Source organism: Myotis nattereri (genome assembly GCF_964212035.1).
Source record: "Myotis nattereri genome assembly, chromosome: 10".
Classification (NCBI taxonomy): Eukaryota; Metazoa; Chordata; class Mammalia; order Chiroptera; family Vespertilionidae; genus Myotis; species Myotis nattereri.
Window position 1 is genome coordinate 66602461 of NC_138085.1, and position 24944 is coordinate 66627404.

Genomic DNA, 24944 nt, shown 5'->3' on the forward strand with positions numbered 1-24944 from the left:
ATGTGCTCTTGTCAATAATGCAATTAGGAGACTATAAATATTATCAACACAAGTACTTTAAGGAGCTGCAGTTTTTACCAAACCATGGGGTCACCCCGACATCAGTCTCAACTTTCCAAAGAGGTTCTAGATGTACTCAAAAGGATGAAGCTATTAATGAAACTGACGGAAGTATAGGTACGTTTTGATGTTACAGAGAGACGGTAAGTCCTCTCTCCACAAAATTACCATGCTGCCCTAATAGCCAAGAGCATGTATATGAGTGGAACTTTAGCTTTAAACTTTAGGATACCTACCCTGTGTTAGCAGATGAGGCAAGGAAGACTTCAAGAGGTGAAATGACTTGCCCAAGATCACAAATCCACAGAGACCTGGGGACAAGGCAGAACGGGAGCCAACGCATAGAAAGTCTGGGAATGAGGACTCAAAGGGAAGCCTGCTGGCCCACCTGGGGCCATCCACTCTTGCTTTGGGCCTTGAATTTCTCCCTCTCTGCGGGCTCTTTCCCTTCTGTGTGTAAACATGCTCCCATTTCCAAAGTCTAGAAAGTAAAAATCACTCTTCTTTTAGCTCTTAGGTTACCCACAGGCTACCATTCTAGCCTACTCCTGCTCCTTCGGCCTCCACCTTTGAAAAAAGTGCAGTCGGTACTCACATCTGTGCACCGTGCCCGCCACTCTGAGCCTCCAGATGTGCGCACACACACACACACACACACACACACACCCAGGGCCTCCCTTTATCCTTCTCCTCCAGCTACGGAAATCCTGTCCATTCTTCAAGGGTCAAGGAAAATGCCACCTTCCCTGGGGAGGGAAATGCGACTGATGTTCCCAGTGAGAATGTCACTCCTTCCTCAGCGCTCCTGTCGACTTTTTCTCCTACCTCTAAAGGAGGAAGTCGCTTAGCTCTTCATACTCTCTTATTGAATTGTTTCCATGCCTGTCTCCCCATGAAAACCGGATGCAGGTGAGCTAGGGCTACATCTCATTTCTTGCTGAAACTCTCCTTCAGTAAGAGTTTAACGGTCACCAACTTCTGGATCTTCCTGTTACTGTTTTTAAGATACCATGCAGGGGAGATAGTTTTTTTTACCTTTGAAGACCCTACAAGGATCCCACACTCCAACCACCCAGATAATAGATCCCTGAAATAAAGTAAATGGAATCCAGAAGAAGAAAAACAAGGAAGTTAAATAAATATCTCCTGCTATAAAATAAGTTATTTTTTCAGGCTACCAAGGCTGCCATAAACTGCATCAGCTTTGTTAAAAATGATAAATACTTTAGGCTGGCAAAAAATAAGTGAGGTGCATGAATATTGCCGGAAACAGGCCAACCTAAGGCTATTTCACTGTGAAGGGGCAAACGCGATGGTAGAGGGAGTTGGGAGGCAAACAGACATGAGAAGAGGGAGGGAGGAAGAGAGGATAAGGAAAGAGAGAAGCGGGGGGAAGAAAAGGGTGTCAGGAAAAGATACAGAGCAAATTAATCACTGTAGACACAGGAGCTAAGCGGGCTGGAGAGAAGTCAAGAACGAGCGCGTAAGGAAGAATGGCAACACCTACAAAGAGGAATGACCTGCTTCTGAAGGGGACCTGGTGTCCAATGTGGTGAAGGGCTCTGATGAGAGGAGCTGCAGCTCTGTGATCAGCTGAAATGTAAATTGACTTGGATGCTCTGACCACCTCTCTGCTCCCCGTGCACCACGTCTGCCGTGCTGAGGAGGGAATCAGAAACAGAGCCCTGGCAATGGCTTCGGCTGCGCAGCTGGTCACGCTCTGAGGCCAGAAGCGACTGGGCTCAGGGAAGAGGCTTTTCAACTACAGAACAGATTCTCCCATTAATCAGGAATGGCCATGGGAGGAAGGATCCGAGCCAGTCAGCTACTGGTCTGGATATTGCTAATAATTTCTCTCTCTGGTTTCGGGAGGATCTGTGCCAGGGTTTCTTCCCAGTGCATGCAGCAAGTATGGTTTTGCCTTTGAATTTGAAAAAATTGGCAGCAATAATACCAAAAAGAAACGTGACCAGGGCCAAGAAGTTGAGATCAACGAAAGGCGTAAGTAAAATCAAACGACAGGTCGAAAAAGACTAACCCTACGCTGTCTCTTCCTTTCAGAGGACTACAGAGTATTTATGATAGGATGAGTTAGTGTTTTGTTTTCTACCAGCTGCAAATCTCCAATAATGACACACTTCTCCCCTTCTCAGGTCAACGACAGTCCACGTTCACGGTCGTGACCCCGAAGTATTTCCAAACTCTGAATGTGTTTTATACTTTAGGATACTTTCTGACAACCAATCTGTTTGTAGTGTCACTTTATTAACTGTTTGCAATCAAGGAACCAGAACATCTTAACCTAATGACCCTGCTTAAAAATCTATAATAGATTCACAGTGACTACCATACAGTCCTTTTTTTTTTTTTTAGCATGTCATATCTTTTATAATTAAATTTTATATCCGTCATTTTTCAATCCTCAGACATTTATCCATTACCCCCCAGGTGCCAAGTACTTTTTCTGCTTCAGGGAATACAGACGGGCATGCGGAACGTAGAATGTGGTTTACGTTCACAGCCACAGAAAGTATGAGGAGGACCTACCACACGGAAGCACGGTACTCGGCCAGGGCATGGGGCGAGTGAGTCAGGCAGTTTGGGGATTCCTGGTAAGCTCAGGAGTGCGCATGAGGACATGCGAATGCACTTCCCACCGCGGCCTTGCTTTCCTAGGATTCCAGCGAGAATAACCATGCCTGAGACAGGGATGCTTGTTGTCAGAAACTTAAAAATCAGTTTTAAAGGGAGGCTAGGCAAATCGGGGCAGGGGATTTGTTCACAGGCTAACAGGTGGAGAGAGATACACTGCCTAAGGAGAGGGTGAGGGTGAGAGGGTCGGCAGAAGACCGTGCCGCGGAAATGCAGCCGCCAGCCAGCATGCGGGAAGCTTCGTAATTGTGTTCATGTGTTCTAGACAAGGAAACACTTTCATGACTTAATTTCGAAATATCCCTATCTGAAGAGAAGGCCTAAAAATAACCCCTTCCTTGTTACACTTCGATGCATTTCAAAGGGTAATTGCTGTTGATGATTTTGAGAGAGAAAGAGAGAAACATTGATGGGTTGTTCCACTTATGCATTCACTGGTCGATTCTTCTACGTGCCCTGACCAGGATGGAACTGCAACCTTGGTGCATCAGGATGGCTCTCTAACCAACTGAGCTGCCCGGCCAAGGCTTCCAAGGGTAATTCTGACTCCATCCAATTTTTGTCCAGTCTTCCCCATCTCAGGAAATGGTACCCACTGCTCAAGCAAGGAGCCTGGTATGGGTCTGGAGTCCACCTCCTAACCTGACCCCCAAATTTCATCAGTTTGAACTTTTTAATTATACCTGCCTTAACTATACACACTGCACCCACTCCCTTTCCTCCAACTCTTATCTGGCCACATGTCATTCTGCGACAGTCCTTCGGAGACCTACCTACACCCCCCCTCAGGCTACGCGCTCGCCTCCTGCTACAAGAACATGTTTACAGCCAAAGTTGAGCTTAAAGAGGGTGTCCTATGGGCTCTATCTGAGGCTCACAACTTTGAATGGATTCCAACTGCACGTAGAATAAAATCCAAACTCTTTACCTTCTTTTCTGTATGACTCTCTCCCTCCCTCTCCTCCCGTACTCCCCTCCCCCTCACTACACCACAGCCACAGGAAACCTCTGGTCCCCCTAAACACAAAGCTCCTTCCCCACTGGGGTTGCTCTGCCTAGAGCAGTGGTTCTCAACCTTCTGGCCCTTTAAATACAGTTCCTCATGTTGTGACCTAACCATAAAATTATTTTCGTTGCTACTTCATAACTGTAATGTTGCTACTGTTATGAATCGTCATGTAAATATCTGATATGCAGGATGGTCTTAGGCGACCCCTGTGAAAGGGTCGTTCGACCGCCAAAGGGGTCGCGACCCACAGGTTGAGAACCGCTGGCCTAGAATGTTCTTCCCCGGGCTCCTGGCACAGCTAGCACCTTCTCAACCTTCAATTCAACTTACCCATCATCTCTTCAGAGAGACTTTCTCAAGTTATCCCATATTGGTCGCAGCATTTTGTCATCCCACTGTACTTATACAATCTTATTATTTACTTTATTATTTCTCCCCCAACACTGGAAGTTCGAGGGGACTGGGGCCTCATCTGTCTTGTTCTCCTTGCACCTAGCAGTGTCTGCCACACAGCAGGTGCTCAATGAATATTTATTAAATGAATGAATAAATGAATGAATTAGGGGAAATTTTATAGGTATTTGCTAAGAGTAGGTAATTATCCCCTTCAACTTGCCTTCATATATATATATATATATATATATATATATATATATATATTCTTCAGAACAAACATGCTTTTGTGAGTCAGAGGGCTTTTGAAAACGACTTTTAAGGCTACTTTTAATTTTAAATGTTAACATCTGTGCATAACAGCACGGGGTCCTCACTTTTTCATGTCAGAACTACACAGGTGGCCCACAAGTACTCGTGATGCAAAAACTGAGGGTGTCCAGCACCGAGTGGCCGAGGAGACCCACGTGGAGAAAGGCACAGGCTGCCACCCCACTCCTCCGGACAAAGAGCGTCTAAGAAACGCTGTTTCGTACGATTCACAACCTCAAGAAAAGCTCACCTACACAGAAATGTACTGGAGATAAAGCTGAGAAAATGTGAAACAGGAAGATGTCCCCGGTGTGCTGTTTTGATGCAGGTATTTAAACACACAGGAAGTCAGTTTTGAGTGGCCCTTCCCTAAGGATAAACAACAGAATGACTGCAATACTAACAAGAGCAAAAATAAAGCTCCCACGTCAAAGTATACGGCAGACCCTTCCCAAGTCCTTTAATTAAGGTAGTCTCCCCTCAGCTACCAAAGACACTCTTGAAGACACATCATCCAGCAGCTGAAAATCCAGACGAAGACTCCAAACTATATACAGATGAATGACTTGAACACTGGGGCAAAGACTCACCAGGTTCAAAATCGGGGCATTGACCGCAGTAACTTTTGAGTCTACACACAACATCTTTTTATGTACATTTGTAGGCATCGAATTTCATACAAAACGGGGGATTCTGTTTGCTTGCTTTCTGGTTCGAGGCTCCCTCTGAGAACAACAAGCCATTCAACTAGGTCCTGCCACAGAGCACAGGGCAGAAACATATTATTGCTCTTGGCCTCACGACTGTCCTTTCCCGCTTGCGTAAAAAGCCTGTGTTGACTGTACTGTGAAAAAAATTAAAGGAAAGAAAAGCCCTACTGTTGTAACGGTGCCAAAAAAGTATAAGAAAACAAACCCAGATGCTAGAATCTGAGGCATTTCCTCTGCTATGTGACTATGTCCTTTAACTGAAGGTCAAAAGAACATGAAAGAGCTGAAATATTTTAAAGCCCGAAATGGGTATTTTTGTGGCCTTCTCAGCTTATGCATGTCAGTGACACACGTTTCGCTGACATTTAACAAGCAGAATTTATTCAGAAGCATTCAAGAAAAATCCTGGTATCGCTTTCCGACACGATTTATTTACATTTCTGGTGCTTTATATTAATACAGATTGGTTCATTTCCCTGACAGCCCAAGTCCTTCCAAAATGGTAGTAAGTGAATCAAGTCCTTTTTAAGCCCATTTCACATTTACTACCCCTCATCCTTCAATACATCCATGCGCTGTCATTTTATAACCTCTTTTTCTGGGGACATTTCATTTCTTTTTGATGCTATGGATAATAGTAAATACTATGAGATTAATCTTTTTATTTCACTTCTTAGGAGGTACTTGACAGAGATTTATAAAGACCAAATGTGTTTTCTGGTAATAGGAAACAGTACCTCAGCCCATGGGAAATAGAACACAATCAATCATGTTATATTATGCTAAACACACACACACACACACGCCACCCCATTTGGTAATATGACTGATATCAGTCAAAGTTTTTAAAACACATTTAAACAAAGAAAGAAATGCTCTTAAAAATCTTGATGGAAAAGTTAGTATGACTGAGAAATAGATAACACAAAGTCATGAAGTATCAATTAGTGTGTGATTTAATTAAAAATGCACCTGCACTCAACAGTGATACAACTGTAAGATGTGGCAAAGATTTAATAAAGATCTCACATCCATCAGAGAGCACTGAAATGCAGAAGAAAATTCCCACTGCAGAGCCCCGAATGGCCAAATAGGAGGGCTCCTGTAAAGTACTACTTCCCTTAAAGGTGGTCCAGAATGTTATGAATCTCAGAAATTTGGAGACCTTCCTGCTACGCTGGATCCTTACCTTCTTCCCTAGTGCTCTTCTTTCCATATATAGAATTGAAGCAGTTCATAAGTTTTGTTTTTTAGTTACCAGAATTCCGGTTATTTGCTGGAATGTTTTAAATAATTCTGTTGGGAGTCAGCAGGGTTACTAATGGACATACCATCTAATCATGACCCATAGCAGCTCTTGTCCACACAGAGGGAAAACAAGCTTTCTGACTTGTTGCTGTAGAAATGTCAACATAAGGAAGACAGTTTTCAACTTTATCTCTCATATTTCCTTTGCTACTCAATAGGGTCAGCTTCCTGGCATGTGGGAAACAGACAAAACAGCTCAATAGCAAAGCTGGGTGTGGCTGTTATAGTGATAAGGGAAATGAAAGTGGAAGGAGTTTGAATAATATTTACTTGGAAAGTCTTCCCTTTTCCTCCACAAGCTACTCACAAAATACATAATATTACAATGATTCTTTAAAAAAGAAATCTGTTAAAATGTATAGCTGGTATTTAGATTCTATGACTAATTTCTACCATCGAATAAAAGCAAAACTTTCAGGAAACTCCTAATCAGAGAATGGAACACAATTATCAGTCCTGTCATATTTAATAACAAATAGGTCACTGCAGACATGTCCATATCAGGTAAGATAAAAGTAATCATATGCTAGCGTTTACTTCCATATATAAACTGTTATGTCACCATGTCTGTCTATGGTGCTTTCCATGTATAAACTGTTATGTCACTGTGTGTGTATGTAAGTTCATACATGCGCATGGGGCATATGTACATACAATGTACTTCTTAGCACAGGACATACACAAATACACATGTGACATGTATGCTTTTTTTAAGAAAAAAACAAACATGTTCCCTATGCACATGAACACATACTATCGTAAATGGTATGGGATACACTCTCTGGATTCAAGATGTTTGGTTAGTTATTGACATATCCAAAGGACCCCTGAGGAAATGAGGCTTGAATTTAGGCCAACCCAGGCCAGGAGGCACGAAAGAACACATAGGTAACATTTCTGGGAGTTCCATGTCGCACTGAGGTGTGACACCACAGACTGATCTCATTGGAAAAATTCCTGACAGCACAGCAACAAGCTGGCTCCCAATCACAAATCATTCAGAAGATTCCACTGTGATTAGCAATCAGAGTGCCAAAGGGCACGAAGAACATCTCAGTGGAAGAATATTATCTGTTCTCTTTCCTACTGCAGAGATAAATCGTAACTTCAAATATGATAGGGGAGGTTTACAAACCTCACTAATTGCCCGGTCTGGGTCGGACACAGCTGAGACCATCAGATTTTGTTTCGTGCCTTAGAAGGGAAGCCAGCGAGGTCCTCTGAGGCCGCGGCAGGACCACCGTGGGAGCGGTCGCCAGTGCCCTGCTCAATGTGGTCTCAAGGATACTTCAGAAGCCACTTGAAATGCACCTCTGCCATCAACTCAAACTGCATCGAAACACCAAAACAGGTGTCCTTTCATGTCCACTGTTGCAAAAACACACCCCTGGTATTTATAAACGCTCTGGGCAGCAGATTGGACATTTTTTTCCGGGGGGGGGGGGGGGGGCGGGGGAAGGATGGGGGGGACGGGCGGGGAGTCCAAAGCAGAACAGTAAAAAAACAATATTTTTTTAATAAGTACATAAACAAGATCAGACGGCATCCTAGACACCTTTAAAATGCCCTTCTGTGAAGTCAACAACTGGCGGCCTCACCTAGCTTTCTAACTTTCAGGACTTCTACTCTAAACAACAGAGCATGAGAACAGATTTGAAATAGGGGGGAAAAAAAGGTTATTTCATTTTCCAAACTGGGTAAAAGGGAGAGAAAAAAAAACCCACCTAAAAATACACAATAAAATATGAGCTCATTTTACTGATACGCAGCTTTTTCTCTACATCTATAAAACTTGGATTTTTATCTCCTGACAAATATATGGATATATTAAGAAAGAAGCATCAAATTTTTAAAAAATATATTTTATTGATTTTTTACAGAGAGGAAGGGAGAGGGATAGAGAGTTAGAAACATCGATGAGAGAGAAACATCCATCAGCTGCCTCCTGCACACCCACTACTGGGGATGTGCCCGCAACCAAGGTACATGCCCTTGACCGGAATCAAACCTGGGACTCCTCAGTCCACGGGCCGACGCTCTATCCACTGAGCCAAACCCATCAGGGCAGACACATCAAATTTTTAACATTATTAAATTCCCGTGTTGTTCTTTTGTGATTGGACCAGGAAAAGAAAGCCTACTGATAAGGAGGAAACACTTCACTTGCTTTTCGGGAAATTAAAAAAAAAAAATCCCAGAGACAGAGAAAAGAATAATGAAGTAGCCCTAAACGGTTTGGCTCAGTGGATAGAGCGTCGGCCTGCGGACTGAAAGGTCCCAGGTTAGATTCTGGTCAAGGGCATGTACCTTGGTTGCGGGCACATCCCCAGTAGGAGGTGTACAGGAGGCAGCTGATCGATGTTTCTCTCTCATCGATGTTTCTAACTCTCTATCCCTCTCCCTTCCTCTCTGTAAAAAATCAATAAAATATATTATAAAAAAAAAAAAAGAATAATGAAGTGTAGGAAAACTAGGAAGTTGTCAGCCAGAAACAAAAAAAGAAACACATCCACAATTTAAAGGAACATTCCAGTCTCTTGGAAAGTCACACAAATATTAATTCATCACGTATTAATTCCTTCCCTCTTCCAACTGCCCCGGCATTGCTTACAGCTGCTACCACTTCCTCCTGGTGCAAAACACTTAGCCACAGAGACTTCGGGTCAAAAGCAGGAAGGCACCCGATCAGAGTGTATCCCGAGTCTGAGAGACCATCCACCCACAGGAATCCATTCTCCCCATCTCAAAGACTATGCAGCATCAAAAGAATCCTCTCATAGGTTTCAAAATAAATTATGGCAATGCCCAGAACAGCATGCTTAGTGAAGGTCAATATGAACCAGGGGATGAGTCACATTTTATTTTCATTGGACCATTTCTTTGAAAAACCCAAATACTGAATTTTAGTGCTCTATAATACCTTTCTGGGGAAAATTATACATTCAAAAATAGAGGCACTAGTCCTAGAAGTAAATCTAATAATATGTCTGTGACTCGTAAAATAGCTTTTAAGCTGATTAAAATACGTTTTGATTTACTTTTACCAGTATCTTCTAGACTGCCTACCATGCCAGCACTATTCAGACTGCGAATGGCTCCTCTGCTCTTATGATGTATACCTGGCCTACCTGTGTACCCCTCTCCTCTCCCCACTAGACTTCTTGGGGAGAAGTCCTTTCCATCATCTCGGATGCTCCCCCCAGCAGCCTGGCCAGCCCCAGGTCCATGCTCCCCACAGGTGCAGAGCATAGTCAGGAAGGGGCAGGATTAACTTTGGGGACCCTTGCTACGTCCTGAAAGTGCTCTCCTACTTATAATGCCCTGAATAGGGAGGATCCTTTCTAATGCCCAGTTAGAAAGGATTAAAATGCAAATGATGGCTGAAGTAACAACATTCTAGAATGTAATCAGCAAGACTGATTAATTTAAAATTTTCTTAGAATATAGGTGTTGATGATAAAGAGAGAGAAAAAGAGGACGCTGGGCTTTTGGGGTGGGGAAAAAAGGTTAAAAAAAAATAGAATGGGGTGGCCAGAAAGAAAAAAAGACAAATTTGGCAATCTTCACCATTTTGACCTAAGGTTAGTTCTACTCACCTTCAGTAAGAGGAAGGAATCATAGTTCTGCCTAGAGATGCATCTTTATGTGTATATTGTATGCACTGTCTCCTATTAATATTTTCTTGCTTTTTAAAAAACTAACACATTCAAGGAGTATTTGAAGGCTCTCTTAATCAAGGTACTAGTAAACATAAAATACTGGCAAGGGTGGGAAATGGAAAAAACAGTATCTAGCAGAGAATCCTTACCTGTATTGATACATTTGTAAGGACATCTGAAATGATCACTTTCTGATGGAATGTAAATTCCTGCTCAAGTGATTATACTCCCAAACTGTTTCTTGAACTTTCTAAAAGACCCTTTCTTTTTTTTTCTAGAAGCAGAACAAATAAAAACTACCATGCTTGCCTGAATTGTCCAAAATCCCAGATTATGGTTTTGGACTACCAATTACACTAATTCATGAGGTTTTAATGGCCTGAACTTGGGAATGACAAACTGATGGCCTGGGGCAGAAGGGACAGCTCCCACTCCTCTCAGGAAGGGCCCCGCCATGGGGAGGGGGTCCCCACAAGCTCCCTCTGCAGCAGCTGAGAGGTCTCCTGTGCGGGGACTCCTGACCCTCTCTCTGCTCACGTCAGGAAGAGCCTTTGTGGGCCAGGGTTTAGGCGGACACAGCTGGGCAGAGCGGCAACTCAGCAGCTCTGGGTGAGAGAGCATGCGCCAAGCCCTGGGAATAACCGAGGTCGCCTACAGCCAAGTCAGAAACCACAAACACGCAGGGACTGCTCGGGGCTACTGAGAAGCTGAAACATTAACCTTCTAAAGGCAGTCCTCGCACACAAACACCATCCCAGCGCCCTTGGAAGGTAGAAACAGAAGGCGTTAGGTTGCTTTTAACAATAACAGCAAGAATGTTTAAAAATCTACACTGAGGATATTGTATTTAATCTCGAAACAAGCACACGCTTGTAACAAGAACTGTTCAGCGACACCTTCCGGAAGTCCTGCACTAACCTGGGCGTGGGTGTAGGAACAGGACAGCAGATAGTTGGGCTACACACAGTGCGGACAGGAGAGATGGCGTGAAAGCACAGGTAACGGGTTAAAGCAAAGAAAGGAGGAGGTCAATGAACGGTACAGAATGTTATTGGCTGTTTACCTATAACTGTATAGAAAGCATCATCCTAAAGGTCACACTGAAAACTTGTTTTTACACCATTTATTGATTGTAACCCCAATGTGGCTAAATAAAATGCTCACACACACACACACACACACACACACACACTTTGCACCAGGATATAAACGATTTAACTGTGACTTTTATGCTGCGCACAAGAAATCACAAACAACCAGAGGTCACTGTATGACTTCCAACAGTTACAATGCAGGTATAATTATTCTAGCAACTGCTCGTCTCCAGCTGGCCTTAGGCCAAGTTCCTTGAGTTTCCTGTTTTGATTTCCCAGATTGTCGAATCTGGTATCCGCCTCTTGGTAGGCCTTGTTCCGCGCGGGCCCCCCCCCCCTGCCCCCCACTAGTTATGGAGACATCAAAACAACAGTTTGTACCTAAAACATTAAATTCTACAAGACTGATTCGGTTGTCAACCAGAATGAAAAGTCTACGGCGTATGAAAATAAATAACTTCGTCTACCCTTTCTTTCCCCAGGACATTGCTGGAATTTAAAATGAAACACATACATTTAAGATTTCCAAGTCACTTTATCTATATGTTCCAAAAGAGGAAAGATAGATCGTATTATCAGTCTGTGATTATTTTTACAGAGAGGACGACGGCAACACAGATTTAAAGTTGTGTAAGGGCCTGGCTGCCGTCCGTAACCAAGTCTCTGTGAGGGCATTCGGACAGCCCCAGGAAAAATCAAATCAGCTGGGGCCTTAGTGGTAGAAAGGCCCTTATCCATTTGGAAGATCAGGTTAAATAGCGTCTTATTTCGGCCAAGGGAAAGACTGGTGTTTCCCAACTTGATAAACAATGTTAACTGAATTCCTCAAAAATGCTTTTAAAAAATAATATGTGGGAGCTAAAGCAATGCATTCAAAAGCATTAATACTGGTGTGGCTGGCCTGAGAAAAGTCAAGTCTGTGGAGACTATGAAGCACGTGGCTAACTCAGAAATTAGGAATCGGTGCACGTGATGTCCTGCAGCAGACAAGGCCCAGAGGGTCTTGCTTCAGGATAAATAAGAATCAGTGATGGGGAGGGTACATCTTTTATTGGTAGTTATGTTCATACTAGAGGCCTGGTACACAAAATTTGTGCACTCAGGGGAGGGGGGGCCCCCTCAGCCCGGATTGCAAGATGGCACAGGCCAGGCTGAGGGACCCCACTGGTGCACAATCAGGGCCAGGGAGGGACGCATGAGGTTGGCCAGCCGGGGAGGGACTGTAGGAGGGGCCCAGGGCATGTCCGGCCCATCTTGCTCGGTCCCGATCGGCCGGAAACCAGGAGCAAGCTAACCTATAGGTCGGAGCATCTGCCTCCTGGTGGTCAGTGCACATCATAGCGACTGGTCGACAGGCTGACTGTCTGCACCCTGGTGGTCAGTGCATGTCATAGCGAGCGGGTGAGTGGCCTTAGCATATCATTAGCATATAACACTTTGGTTGAATGGCCGACCAGACAACTGAACATTTACCATATTAGGCTTTTATTATATAGGATATTCTATTATCAAGGATTATATAACAACAGTCTTGAAAGGCCAAATGCATCTCAAAGATGTTTTCTCCCCCCAACTATATAAACCTCATAAAATGTTATAAAACCCACCCATGTCTACCACCCTTCCACTGATATGTATATAGTACCTATCAGCTGTAAGGACCTTGTCAATGTACTGCTGCTATATCATCATCTCCACAGCAGTCACATTTTGGGAGAACTCACAATTTTACACTCAGTGATGGGGAAGGTACATCTTTCTGAATCATTACACTGAATCATTGTTACTATAGTCAATACTATAGGAAAGATTTGGGGATAATGACACTGAATACCATTCAGATCAATAGAATTGTAAAAAAAAATCCACAGACAAAAGGTGTTAGCCATATTTCTCATGTTTAGCAAAGTGCCAATAGGTACACTATATAAAGGTCATCTCCACTAACAAACCATTTCCCACCATGCAGTCTTAGGATCCGTTTTGTTCCTCACCACGTGATCCTGTGCATATGCTATGAAATGCCTCAATTGGGTTTTAATTTCTTTTCATATTTACTTGGAAAAAAGTATAAAGATTTGCATAATGAAACCATGACTAGGTGTTAGTGTCTGAAGTAGAGCAATTTATAACAAGTGCTTTGCTTTTAAAAAGGAAAATAGCGGAAATCAAGTCAGTCCAAGGACTGCTTACAGGGAAGCTGTTGTCTCACACTAGCACAGCGAACACCAAGCGAGGCCGATTCACGGAAACCCTCTGTGGCCTTGCTACTCAAAGTCCCTGGAAAGCCCAGTGGTAGGACTTCTCCTGGGGGCTCGCTGGTGATACAGATCCCCTGGTCCTAGCTCAGTCCCGGTAAATCTAAGTCTCTGTGTGACCACCAAACTCTCTCTCATTGAAGAAAACTAGGAGATTCCCTCTGTGCCCGCCACCCAGGCCTCACCGTGGACCTGGAGCCCGACGTGGGAACACGGGTCGGGCAGAGCTGGTGCCTCTGTCATCCCTGGACTCAGATCAGGAGATGGCAGCAGGCTGCTTGCTCTGGGTCAAGAGGGAATTCTGTGGCACTACCTCAAAGATGGAATGAATGTTTCACTCTCACATCCATGTTTCTCTCTATATATCCCTCTCCTTTCCTCTCTCTCTAGAAATAAATTTTAAAAATCTAAAACATACAAATAAATACAAAATAAAACCTCGATCACATGAAACACAGGCAGTCCAATTACGTACCAACTACATGCTGTTGCTGCATTTATCTACAAAGCTTCTGGCTCAGCGTTTCTCCCCTATTCACTGCGCCTGTCTCCTTCCTGGCATCGACTGCATGGTCAGTCATGTAAGTACTGTCTGGCATAATCCTCAACCTCCATGCCCCTCTCTTTCTCTAGGACTCACCGGGAAAACCCTGGTTAGATCCACCTCTCCACCTACAAGGCATCTGCTGCATTTCTGTGCTCCCTTCAGCTGGGTAACCACTAACCTGAAGTAGCTGTGGGCGCAAGCAGGTGACCCTAATGCATTTCCCTTCTTCATTTACTTATCCTCTCTCAGACGTCTGCTTCACATTTTCCCTCCCTCCTCGATGTTCCATACCTCCTCATCAGCTGACCTTGTTTCATTCATCTCTGAGACACAGGAACAATTTTGCTCCTCTTCCTCCTCAAAGACTCTGCTCCTGCAATTACCATCACCTTTCTTACCTTCCTGGTCTCTCCTCCAAATCATTCTTGTCATCATTCAAACAGGCTGTTAACACCTCCCGCAGTTTTAAAGTCCCTCTGGACCAGCGGTCGCCAACCGGTGGTCCGCGGACCACTGGTGGTCCGTGAGGTCCAAAAGGTTGGCGACCGCTGCTCTGGACCCTATATCCCCCCCTAAAACAGTCACCCCAATTTTCAGTTCCATCCTATCACAAATATCTCAAAAGAGTTTTCCCATTCTGCGACCTGCACTAGCATTCTTCTATGATTTCAGGTTAGGAACCCTAGAATCATCTTTGTGCATTTTCACCTTTCCCTCAAGTTAGATGACACTATAGGTTTTTCTGTCAAAATGGTGTGCACCCAGCTCCTCTGTGTTGTTTCCCTGATACTCCTAGTCTCATCTCCTGTGGCGCCCCCTCTAGATAACTGAAGCTGCTCTCCAACAAGCCTCCTCACTGCAGCCTCTCACCCACTAGCATACCCCTCCAGCCCCAGTCTGCCCAACATCGACTCCCCTACGCTTTGCTTTTCCCTGCTCATAACCTGCAATGCTTTCTGATAGCTCCAATGGCCAGGCTTAAGTTCCCTGCACGATGATGAAGTCATTTCACAATCTGGTCCCAGCCTGCCTCCCACCTTTATTTTCTATTAACTATCAACATAACACCTTGCTGTTTTTGACTAGTTCCCCAAGTGTGTTACATGGAAGTCACGCATATCTCACTTCTACATTTTATTCTTTTGTCCACATCACACCCCTTCCTGGATTCCATCACCATCCAAATTTCAAGTTGTTCCAAGTGCATGTCCTCCATGATATCTTGGAGACTATTAGTATATAACAGCCATGAGGCTATCTATATAATAAAAGCCTAAGCAACCGTTACGGTGAAATGACCAGAACGACCGGTTGCTATGATGGACACTGACCACCAGGGGGCAGACGCTCAACGCAGGAGCTGCCCTCTGGTGGTCAGTGCGCTCCCACAGGGGGAGCTCTGCTCAGCCAAAAGCCGGATTCACAGCTGGAGAGCACAGCGGCGGTGGCGGGAGCCTCTCCGGTCTCCGCAGCAGCACTAAGGAGCAGCAAGCTGCGTGGTAAGGAGCAGCGAACAGTAAGGAGCAAGGGGTCCTGGACCACAAGAGGGCACAGGCCGGACAGAGGGGACCCCCCCGCCCCTCACCCCCAGTGCACGAATTTTGTGTACCGGGCCTCTAGTTAGTATATAATTTCAGATCACAGTTTTTGGCCCTAAGCTCCTACAGCATTCAAAATGTTCATTGCTATTAATGACTGAAATTATATACAGTACTCTATTTCCACTAATTCTCTTGTGTGCAATGTATACTTGAATAAAAGTAGAGCTTTTTCTTCAAAATTGTTTCTCAGAAAAGGGAAACCCCTTACAACTGACTTCTTACAAGAGCTCAAATACTGCAGGGTGCTATACTTTGAAAAACAAAGTACTATTTGTAGAAGGTACATTAACTTTAAGTGACCTCAACCAATCCTACTTCTGTATTATATAGAGGCCATCTGACAGAATCTGTTAACAAGGGGGGAAAAGGAACAGAAATTTAATCAGCTATAGCAATTATTCCTGAGAGAATGATCTTAGAATTGCAAGTGCTGTATCTTGTAAACAGCCTTTTTAGAATCACTTTGAAAATCAATGCAGTTAAATCTCCACATTGTCAAGACCATAAATATACACCTAACTAATTAAAAATACAACAGTCCTGGTTTTATGTGAAAAGATACTGTGTTTTAGGACAAAATGTCTTGTGGTAACGTGGATTCAAAATCTGTGGTATCTCGACAACTTAAGATGGTAGCGAGGAGGGTGTGCTCAGACATCGGGTGTCAAAATGACTTGGAAGGTATACTAAGCCAAGGCATTGACAGTGATGCATTTGAAACATCTGAATAACACACTTTGGTGAAATGTAAGAATGGCAAAAAACAATCATCTAAACTGTTGTAGTATTTTATACCATGTGGTTTTAAATATGGATGAATAACTAACTTAATCATTTAAACAGAAATTTGACCACTGCATCTACATCCTTGAAAGTTATATACTGAAGTTGGCAAAATCCTATTTTTGGCAGGAAATGGGGGTGGGGACAGGGGTGAACAAAGAGACAGTAAAAATGAGTTCATTAACGGACTGTGTTGTCTAATGACATGATGTGACTGAAAAAAGACTTTTACATGGTTAGTCCCCGGCTTCTTAGCGACCTGCTGTGTGGAGCTCAGCTTTCCCATTTCCAAATTCAAGGACTAGAGTAAATGTGATCTAAGACCCACTGTGGTTCTAAGATTTTACACCTATTGTTTTCTACTATATTCTCTTTTAATGATTCAGCAGCACTGGTATATACAAATAGATGTTATCTACAGACAGTTATAAATTTCTTATTCGTTATTACCATTTAACATGACCTGGAAGCTTAATGCAATTCAAGACGTCAGTCCTGCTCTACTGCCCTCACGGGTTTGACTTTGGACCTTAAAATCTTGGTATTTCACTTCAGAATGGCATCATTTTAGAGATAAAAGGTATATTTAAGCGTGTCTCGTTTAGTCCTCTTTTTCCCCCTCAAAGAACCTGGAGCAGAGAGAGAGTTCAGGGACCAAGTGAGGCCCAAGCCCAGGCCTCATTCTTTGTTAATTCTGCCACGGCACCGACCTCTTGGCATGCCACTTGAGACTACTGTAGCTAGGAATCATATTTTCAAGTCCTCAATCTTTCTTCTAAGTAGCATGCATGAATGTACCAAAGTTATGAGCCATATTTGTGTAATTTTCTTGTTATTTTAATATGATTCCTGACTTCATTCTAGAGGTGAAGTACCCAGTGATCCATCCACACCTATGTAATTTTGCCCCATGGCAAAACCAACCAAAGCCTTCAATCGTCACCTCACAATTCTCCCATCCCAGCTCAAGAGAGAATGCTTTCTTGCCAGATGAGCTGCATTCCTAATTAGCACTCTCCTCATGGAGCATCTTCCTGTAGTAAATCAAGCGGAATGGACCAGGGGACAACAGATACTGATCTCAAGCACACCACTCGTGAAAGCTCCATTACATGAAGGTGACCTACGTAAGCTGGCACCAAGGGCCCTGTTCATACTACCATAGCATGACCGGGCCATGGCTCCCAGGAAACACACACACGTGTGCGCACACACCCCATCACGTCAGCACCTGGTCAACTTAATGCATCTTGTCTGGGATTATGAAAGCTATCGATCTCTGTGAGCTTGTCATTGCCTTCCCAGGCTCAAATACTGTCACTGCTCAGGCTCCACGATGCTAAGCTTATGACTGTGAAAATGAGTGCTTACCCTGAATCCTCTTTAAGGCTGAAAGACACAGATCCTTCCTCGGAAACTCAAAGGGGTTGTTGCAGTTGCGAACGGTGACACATTCGCATTTCCCATTGATGATATTGCAGCCGGAGACAAGGTTTTCTTTACAGGGTTCAAAACCAAGCAGTTGGTCATCATCCCAGTTCTCATCTGTAAAACAATTAAGAACCACATAATGTTTGCTTGTTAGCTTCCTTCAAAGAAAGGCCTGTTGGAAAGCAAAAAATGTGCGGGGAAGTCAAGATTAATATCTGATTTGGGCACCTCAATTTACGGAAGGCTGTCTGGCTGCAATTTTACAAACGAATGAAACCCAACCTCCTGATAACTGAGGAGACTGAAATATAGCCACACATACACTAGTAGACAAGCGTTTGTGATAAAAACCACTGCTTCTCTTATGTGTTATTAGGATAACTGAGATTCCTTTAAGATTTTAAACACAGCTTCCGGGATTTTCCCACGTTCAATCAAATTACTAGGGGCCACATTAGTCAATCTACAAAAGTATTCCCCAAAAGCCCACAATATTTTATGCCATCTGGTAGAGAACACCTTCGGGTTTAAAATGACTCTCAACCTTAGTACACCAAGGCAGGTAATAAACATAAAAAATCAGATACCAGCAAGAGTTAAGAACGGGATACAATGGCGGAGACCCTCTTCAGTGCATTTCAGGAGAGATGCTAACATCATCACTAATCACAACCAAAGCCAGAAGGACAACAAAACCGAGGACTACAGCCTGGTGACAGAGGCTGAGCTACTCCAGTTCCACACCCAAGACCAAAGCAGTGTGCTGGTCCCGGAATGGAGGAGGCTGGAAGAAGCAGACTATTAAACCCACCTTCCACGGGACCCAGCTCACAGAAATGACACCAAAATGATAGACGGTAGACAGACCCAATCCTAAATAATATTCCTCGGAGTTGAAACCTCCTATAGGCAACCAGACTATTTCTCTATGAATCTCTGGGACGTTATGTGGGTTTTCCCCCCTTAACGTTATCTTTTCTAGATACCTTATCGCACCTTTAACTGGGTACTGGCTGTTAAAGAACATGTTTCTGATACCATATCTGAAGAGAATTTTTTAAAGTGCTTGAATTTAAGATCCCTTAAACCCGTTGCTCAAACAAAGGCCGGTAGAAAGCCATCTTAAGCATGTGTTTTCTCGAAGATGGTGCAAATGAACAGCCATGATTTTTATGGGGCTAATTTTTACTTCTGGTGACATCCTGATTTATTGTATAAGTCAGGCGAAAGACTTGTTTTCCTACACAGAAATAAATAACTTTCTGGTCAAGGGGTCTTTGGAAGGATACCACTTACAGTGTAAAGAGCTGCAGCATGATTCTTTGAAAAGAGAGTATAGAAAACCTCCTGTGTTTTAATTTCAGGAGGTCAAGCTCACAGGTGATCAAAGGCTTAGCTCTTCGTGAAATGATGAGAAGCTTAAACAAAGCCACACTTTATCTGTTTTAATATTTGTTTTCCTATGTATCTGGTCTTACGAAGGTATATTCCTATCCTCAAGACAACAGCAAAATTACTAAATTACTCTGAAAGGGAAACCAGAAAAGAATATATTGAAACAATTCAACATGGAAAAGTGGGTGATAATTTAATCTTCAGTTCTAATAAATAACAGAGCAGCACATGTAAATAATTTCTTATCTCTGTATTTAATTGTGGGCATGCTATTCAGTACCGCCAGACTCATCCAGGGTAAGTGAAATTTGCCATGAAGGAATTTTTGAGACCCTATATTTAAATGTGTAACTCAAATAAAATTGAACACCAGGAACTTAAAAACTTGTAAGAAATTCAAGTAACATTTGAACCACTGAAAAACCATCTCTCTTCTTTCCCCTAGTCTGAGAAAAACTCTTTATTACTATTTTTCTAAATATGTGCAATTAACATATCACCAAACTGAGTGGACTCTAATGCAGACTTTTCCCCACAATAAACATCCCTCCCCTTCATTGTAACTGGAACTCCCTGAAGACATCTTTCCTGAACTACAATACCCTCAACCCAGGCCCCCGGCCACAATTCTCCTGTCACTCCACTACCCCACCATTCCCCACACTGTCTGTCACCACCAACATCTTTCTCAAAAAACCAAACCTGCTCAGTGGTCCAAACTTATTACTGAATATAATAAGAATAAAAACATAAGGTTCTTCATGATATGCCTTGTACCTACTTCTAGACTCCTCTTTCGCCAGTCGCTCCCATGTCCGCCTGCTCTAAGCCCACTGAGATCCTCACTACAAACTATTCATAATGCTTCCATGCCTTTGCTCATGGAGTATCATCCACCTAGATGCCTCCTGCTCTTCGTCCTCTGGCACCTCCTATTCATCCTTCAAGACCCAGTTCCAATTATACCTCTTTGAGAGTCTTGTCAACACAGAGCTGCTCCATCCTCCATGCTTCTGCAAACACATAGACCTTTGTCCCCTTTGGTGATGCTTTTTATGTTAAGGCCAAATTTCCCCTCTAGACAGAGTCCTGACAAACAGAGCCCGCTCTCATCCAATTCTGAATCCCCTTAACTGCAGGATGTAGTACAGTGTTCAATATCTATCCATCTATCCATCCATCCATCCATCCATCCATCCATCCATCCATCTACCTATCTGGATTTTCATGTCACTGGTATGGTCAATGCTGTTATCTATGCTTTTTCTTTTAACAGAAAATGTTTCGTTAAAAAATATGTCTGTATATACATGTACACACATACATATAAAACATCACAAGGAAAGCTATGTTTCAGTGTAAAGAGTATGTCTGCACAATAAAAGCTGTATTTAAAACGCTGATCAGACAGGCATTCGTGAGGCACGCATTTTGAAGAACTGCTTGGGTACATTTTGGCACTTTTCCCACAAGAAATCATCTATCACCAGGCTGCTTCCCATTGCAGCTCTATGACTCCAACCTCTTATCACCTGGCTGGCATCGGCGGCCCTCCCACGGAGTCCGTCTCTGAGCCAATTTGTTTCCACTGCCAGATGCTTTCTCAGCCTCCCCACAGAATGAAAAGGCAACTGCCCTTCATGCTCTCCCTGGCTCCTCACTGCTGCCGGCTTTGCTCTCAGCCGAAGCCTCCTGGCGGTCGTGACAGCTATCTTGAAGAAGCATGGGGAAGCCTGCTGTCGTGGCCACCGTGGCCCGCCAGGAAGCTCTGACTCTGAAGCCAAACATGTCTTATATGTTTTTCTTTTCTTTTTTTTTAGAGAAACCCTCTCCATTCTATGTCCCCATCCTAATCACTACTTTGTTTTTCTTCTTGGAAAACAGTTCCATTGGCAACCACCGCTTTATAGGAGCAAATACAACAGCAGTTCTCAACCTGTGGGTCGCGTCCCCTTTGGAGGTCGAACGAGCCTTTCACAGGGGTCGCCTAAGACCATCGGAAAACACATACATAATTACACACTGTTTTTGTGATTCATCACTATGCTTTAATTATGTTCAATTTGTAACAATGAAAATACATCCTGCATATCAGATATTTACATTACGATTCATAACAGTAGCAACATTACAGTTATGAAGAAGCAACGAAAATAATTTTTTTATGGTTGGGGATCACCACAACATGAGGAGCTGTATTAAAGGGTCGCGGCATTAGGAAGGTTGAGAACCACTGAAATACAACATGCTTCTGGGACCAATGAAATTATGTTTTCCTATTACTGGGCATTATACTTTAAAACCACTTAACAGCCAACCGGCAGGGGTTTAAAGCAACAACGTAGTGAAGGTTTGATCACAGAAATCAACTCTGAGCCCAGTGGTGCTGCTGACGGCACTTGGGAAATTTGATGTTTTAAAATCTCTTTCTCCCCAAGTAAATCATGTATATACAGTGCCCGGACCCGGGTTCTGGTTCTCTGTCAGATTCCTGGTTTCTCCTTGGACCTGTGGGGGTGGGGAGGTGGAAGAAGTTCAAAAACAGTAGTGTCTTCCTGGTACCTCCATGTGACAAGAATTCTCCCAGCCTGAAAGCTCAAGGCAACCGAGATAACTCTGCAACTATTTTTTTTTTTGGTGGGGTTTTTTTCCAGATATTTTTTTTCCACTGATTTTTAGAAAGAGGGGGAGAGAGAGGGAAAGACAGAAACATCGATGTGAGAGAAACACATCGACTGGTTGCCTCTGCACCAGTTCTGGCCAGGACCTGAGCTGCAAGTGTATTTTTAAGCGTGTAACTTCCGCAAGATACCATATGAGGATGTTATTTTCTCTAAACAAACAAAAAAAATGAGAGAAACCTAATAATTTCATGTATGGATTAAAAGCTGTGCATGTTCCAAGAGGTTCCAATATGTGGGTACTACAGTGAAGAGCCAGTGGTATCTGGCTGCTAACCCAGCATTGCCACTTGGGTGTTTACAAAACGTCTCAAACTATGATGCTTCTCCCTCGAGACGGCCACCTGGCTCAGGTAGGCCACGGCACAGTGACGCCACGTGGACGTGCCATCTCATCCCAGGGAACGTTCATAAGATGTGTCATCAAAGTCTGGAATTTAATGACTTGTACTGCTTCAATCACGGGAATTCTTAAGGGAAATTGATTTTTTTTTATGCTGTTTATTATCTTGCCATTAGGATTGACTACAAGTGCGTGGCGTGGACAAATGCAAGGACCGACTGGCAGAGTTTATACACACGCGCTCTTAAAACAAAAAGCATCTTAGCTTCTATGCGTGCTAGGATGCCAGCCGTTTTACCACCATCGCTTTGGTATCACCTGTGCAAATGTTGACACAGAATAAAAGCAAGGAGCATTTAATATGACTCTGAAATAGCTTTGACCTCATATACTTGGGCTCCCCCAGGTTCTGGGGCCCACACTTTGAGAACTGCTGTCTAGAACAAGAGCATGTCTTACATGTATACCTGGGCCAATGCAAATAACAAAGGATGCGCTGGCTACCTCTTCTCTGACGTTACCACTGAACCATAAAAACACGTGTGTGTGTTTTAATATATATTTTTATTGATGTCAGAGAGGAAGGGAGAGGGAGAGAAACATCAATGATGAGAGGGAACTATTGATCGGCTGCCTCCTGCACGCTCCCTACTGGAGATGGAGCCCAGAATGCTGGGCACATGCCCTGATCGGGTATCGAATTGTAACCCCCTGGTTCATAGTTCAAAGCTCAACCACTGAGCCACGCCGACTGGGCAAAACATGTTTCTTTAATGTGAAGTAGCTGGTTCAGAACTGGTAAATAGGAAGAGAAAGTCAGGATAATGCAGAAGTTGGTGTTGGTTCATAATGTGACTTCTTTTGCAAGTTTTCTCATGATTAAAGGAAAAGTCTTAGCAATCAGTGGCCACCGTTAAGTAAAGCCTGATGAGCTTGTTTAAATTCCTTCCTTTAGTGCAAGAAATGGCTGCTCTGGTGCCTGAACCTTCCACTACATTAAACTGGCCAGGGAGGTTACAAGTTAGAAAAACAAAAAAAAAACAAAAACAAAAACCAGACCCATTTTCCTCCATATTTAAAAATCATGAGGAGAAACTACCCTTGGATTTTACATTTATTTCAGATGAAAGAGGTCTCCATTCGAAGTGAATGACTTCGCCCTAGCCGGTTTGGCTCAGTGGACAGAGCGTCGGCCTGCGGACTCAAGGGTCCTGAGTTCGATTCCGGTCAGGGGCATATACCTTGGTTGCGGGCACACACCCCCCAGTGGGGGGGTGTGCAGGAGGCAGCTGGTCCGTGTTTCTCTCTCATCGATATTTCTAACTCTATCCCTCTCTCTTCTTCTCTGTGAAAAAATCAATAAAATATATTTTTAAAACAAAACAAAACAAAAAAACAAAGTGAATGACTTCAAGACTCAGCGCCCCACAGGAAGAGCAGCGTGAGCTCGGGGGTGGGTAAGCTGTAAAGGATGAGCTGCCCAGGCTCAGGGTACAAGTGCCACGTGTGGCCTACCTGTGTCACTGTTTCTATTTGAGTTCTTCTTTACATTTACCCTCTGTGTACACAGTTCCATAGGTTCTGAGCAACCTGCCCAATCCTGTTTTTCTCAGCAGCCCTCCTATCTTTAGCGGAGTGAATGACTCTGCAGAACATGCTTTTTGTTTTAGAAGCGCACCTGTGGTGTCGAGGCAAAAACACCTGTCCTTCCAATAGGCCTGCTCCGTTCTAACCTGGACTCGGTCTTTCTGCCCACAAAGTCTGTTCCAACATCTATTCCTTCCATATTTGACACAAGAGGCTTCAAAAGTCTTAGCGGCGGTGGAGAAGAGCTTCAATCCTGAATAGGAAAGGGCGTGTTGAAGAAGAGGGTGTGAAGGAAGAAGCATCTTGGAGCAGGCATGAAAACACATTCGACCCCAGTTCCAGGGGACACACCCTTCTGTGCCCAGGCGCGCCAGGGAACAGCCATGGCAACCAGGCCTGACTCCTCCTAGATGCCACCTCTCTGGCCTTCAAAATACCTTTCCACCTGCTTGCTGGTGTCTGAACTGCCCTTAACAGAGCAAAAAGCATTGGGTGTGACTACACTTGCTGGACCAAGTGTGGTGTGTTCATCTGAAATAGGACGTCCTGAAGGCAGAAGGCCTTTGCATACTCCGAGCCTTCCCTTTTGTAACCTTGTATCTGTGTAGGTTAATGGAATTTACTCCAAACCAAGGTATAGCCACCCCCCATTATGTGGCAATCCACTCACCAGAAACATGCGATAGCAGATATTAAAAGGCAAGAAGCAACTTCACAGTACACACTCAGAAGCTCACAGTAATGGAATTCTGTTGGCCGGGGAAAGGCTTCTGGGAACATATATCAAATTAATTCTCCAGCTGTGCACATATTCCCATGCCTAGAGTAAGATGCAAATAGCTAATACTGGCATCTCTTTCCAGGCCAGCCTAGAAACTCCAGTGTAATGTAAAATCGTGGCTCCTAACTCCCCCAATTCCTGGCGGGCTGTTATCAGGCATTCGGTTCTGCTCAAGGAGGAATCGGATGCAGTGAGCTTCCTTTCTCTCTGCTCCAAGCTTGAGGCGGATGTTCCAAAAGCAGTGCTTCCCTCTCCCTCTCCGCTTTCCTTGTGCTGTAATCAGTGCAACGCAGGAAGGCGGTTATCAAAAATGACGCATGTGACAAGAATTTGTCTTACG

The 24944-nt window shown here is 43.7% G+C and overlaps 1 protein-coding gene across 1 annotated transcript in view; it reads right to left on the reverse strand.

The window, feature by feature from the left end:
• The window catches only part of CRIM1 (cysteine rich transmembrane BMP regulator 1), a 175547-nt gene that overhangs the window by 116823 nt on the left and 33780 nt on the right, over positions 1-24944 (reverse strand). Inside the window, exon 2 of the mRNA XM_081100911.1 lies at positions 17758-17931. Coding sequence (XP_080957037.1) covers positions 17758-17931 — 174 coding nt within the window. The remainder of the gene's footprint in view (positions 1-17757; positions 17932-24944) is intronic.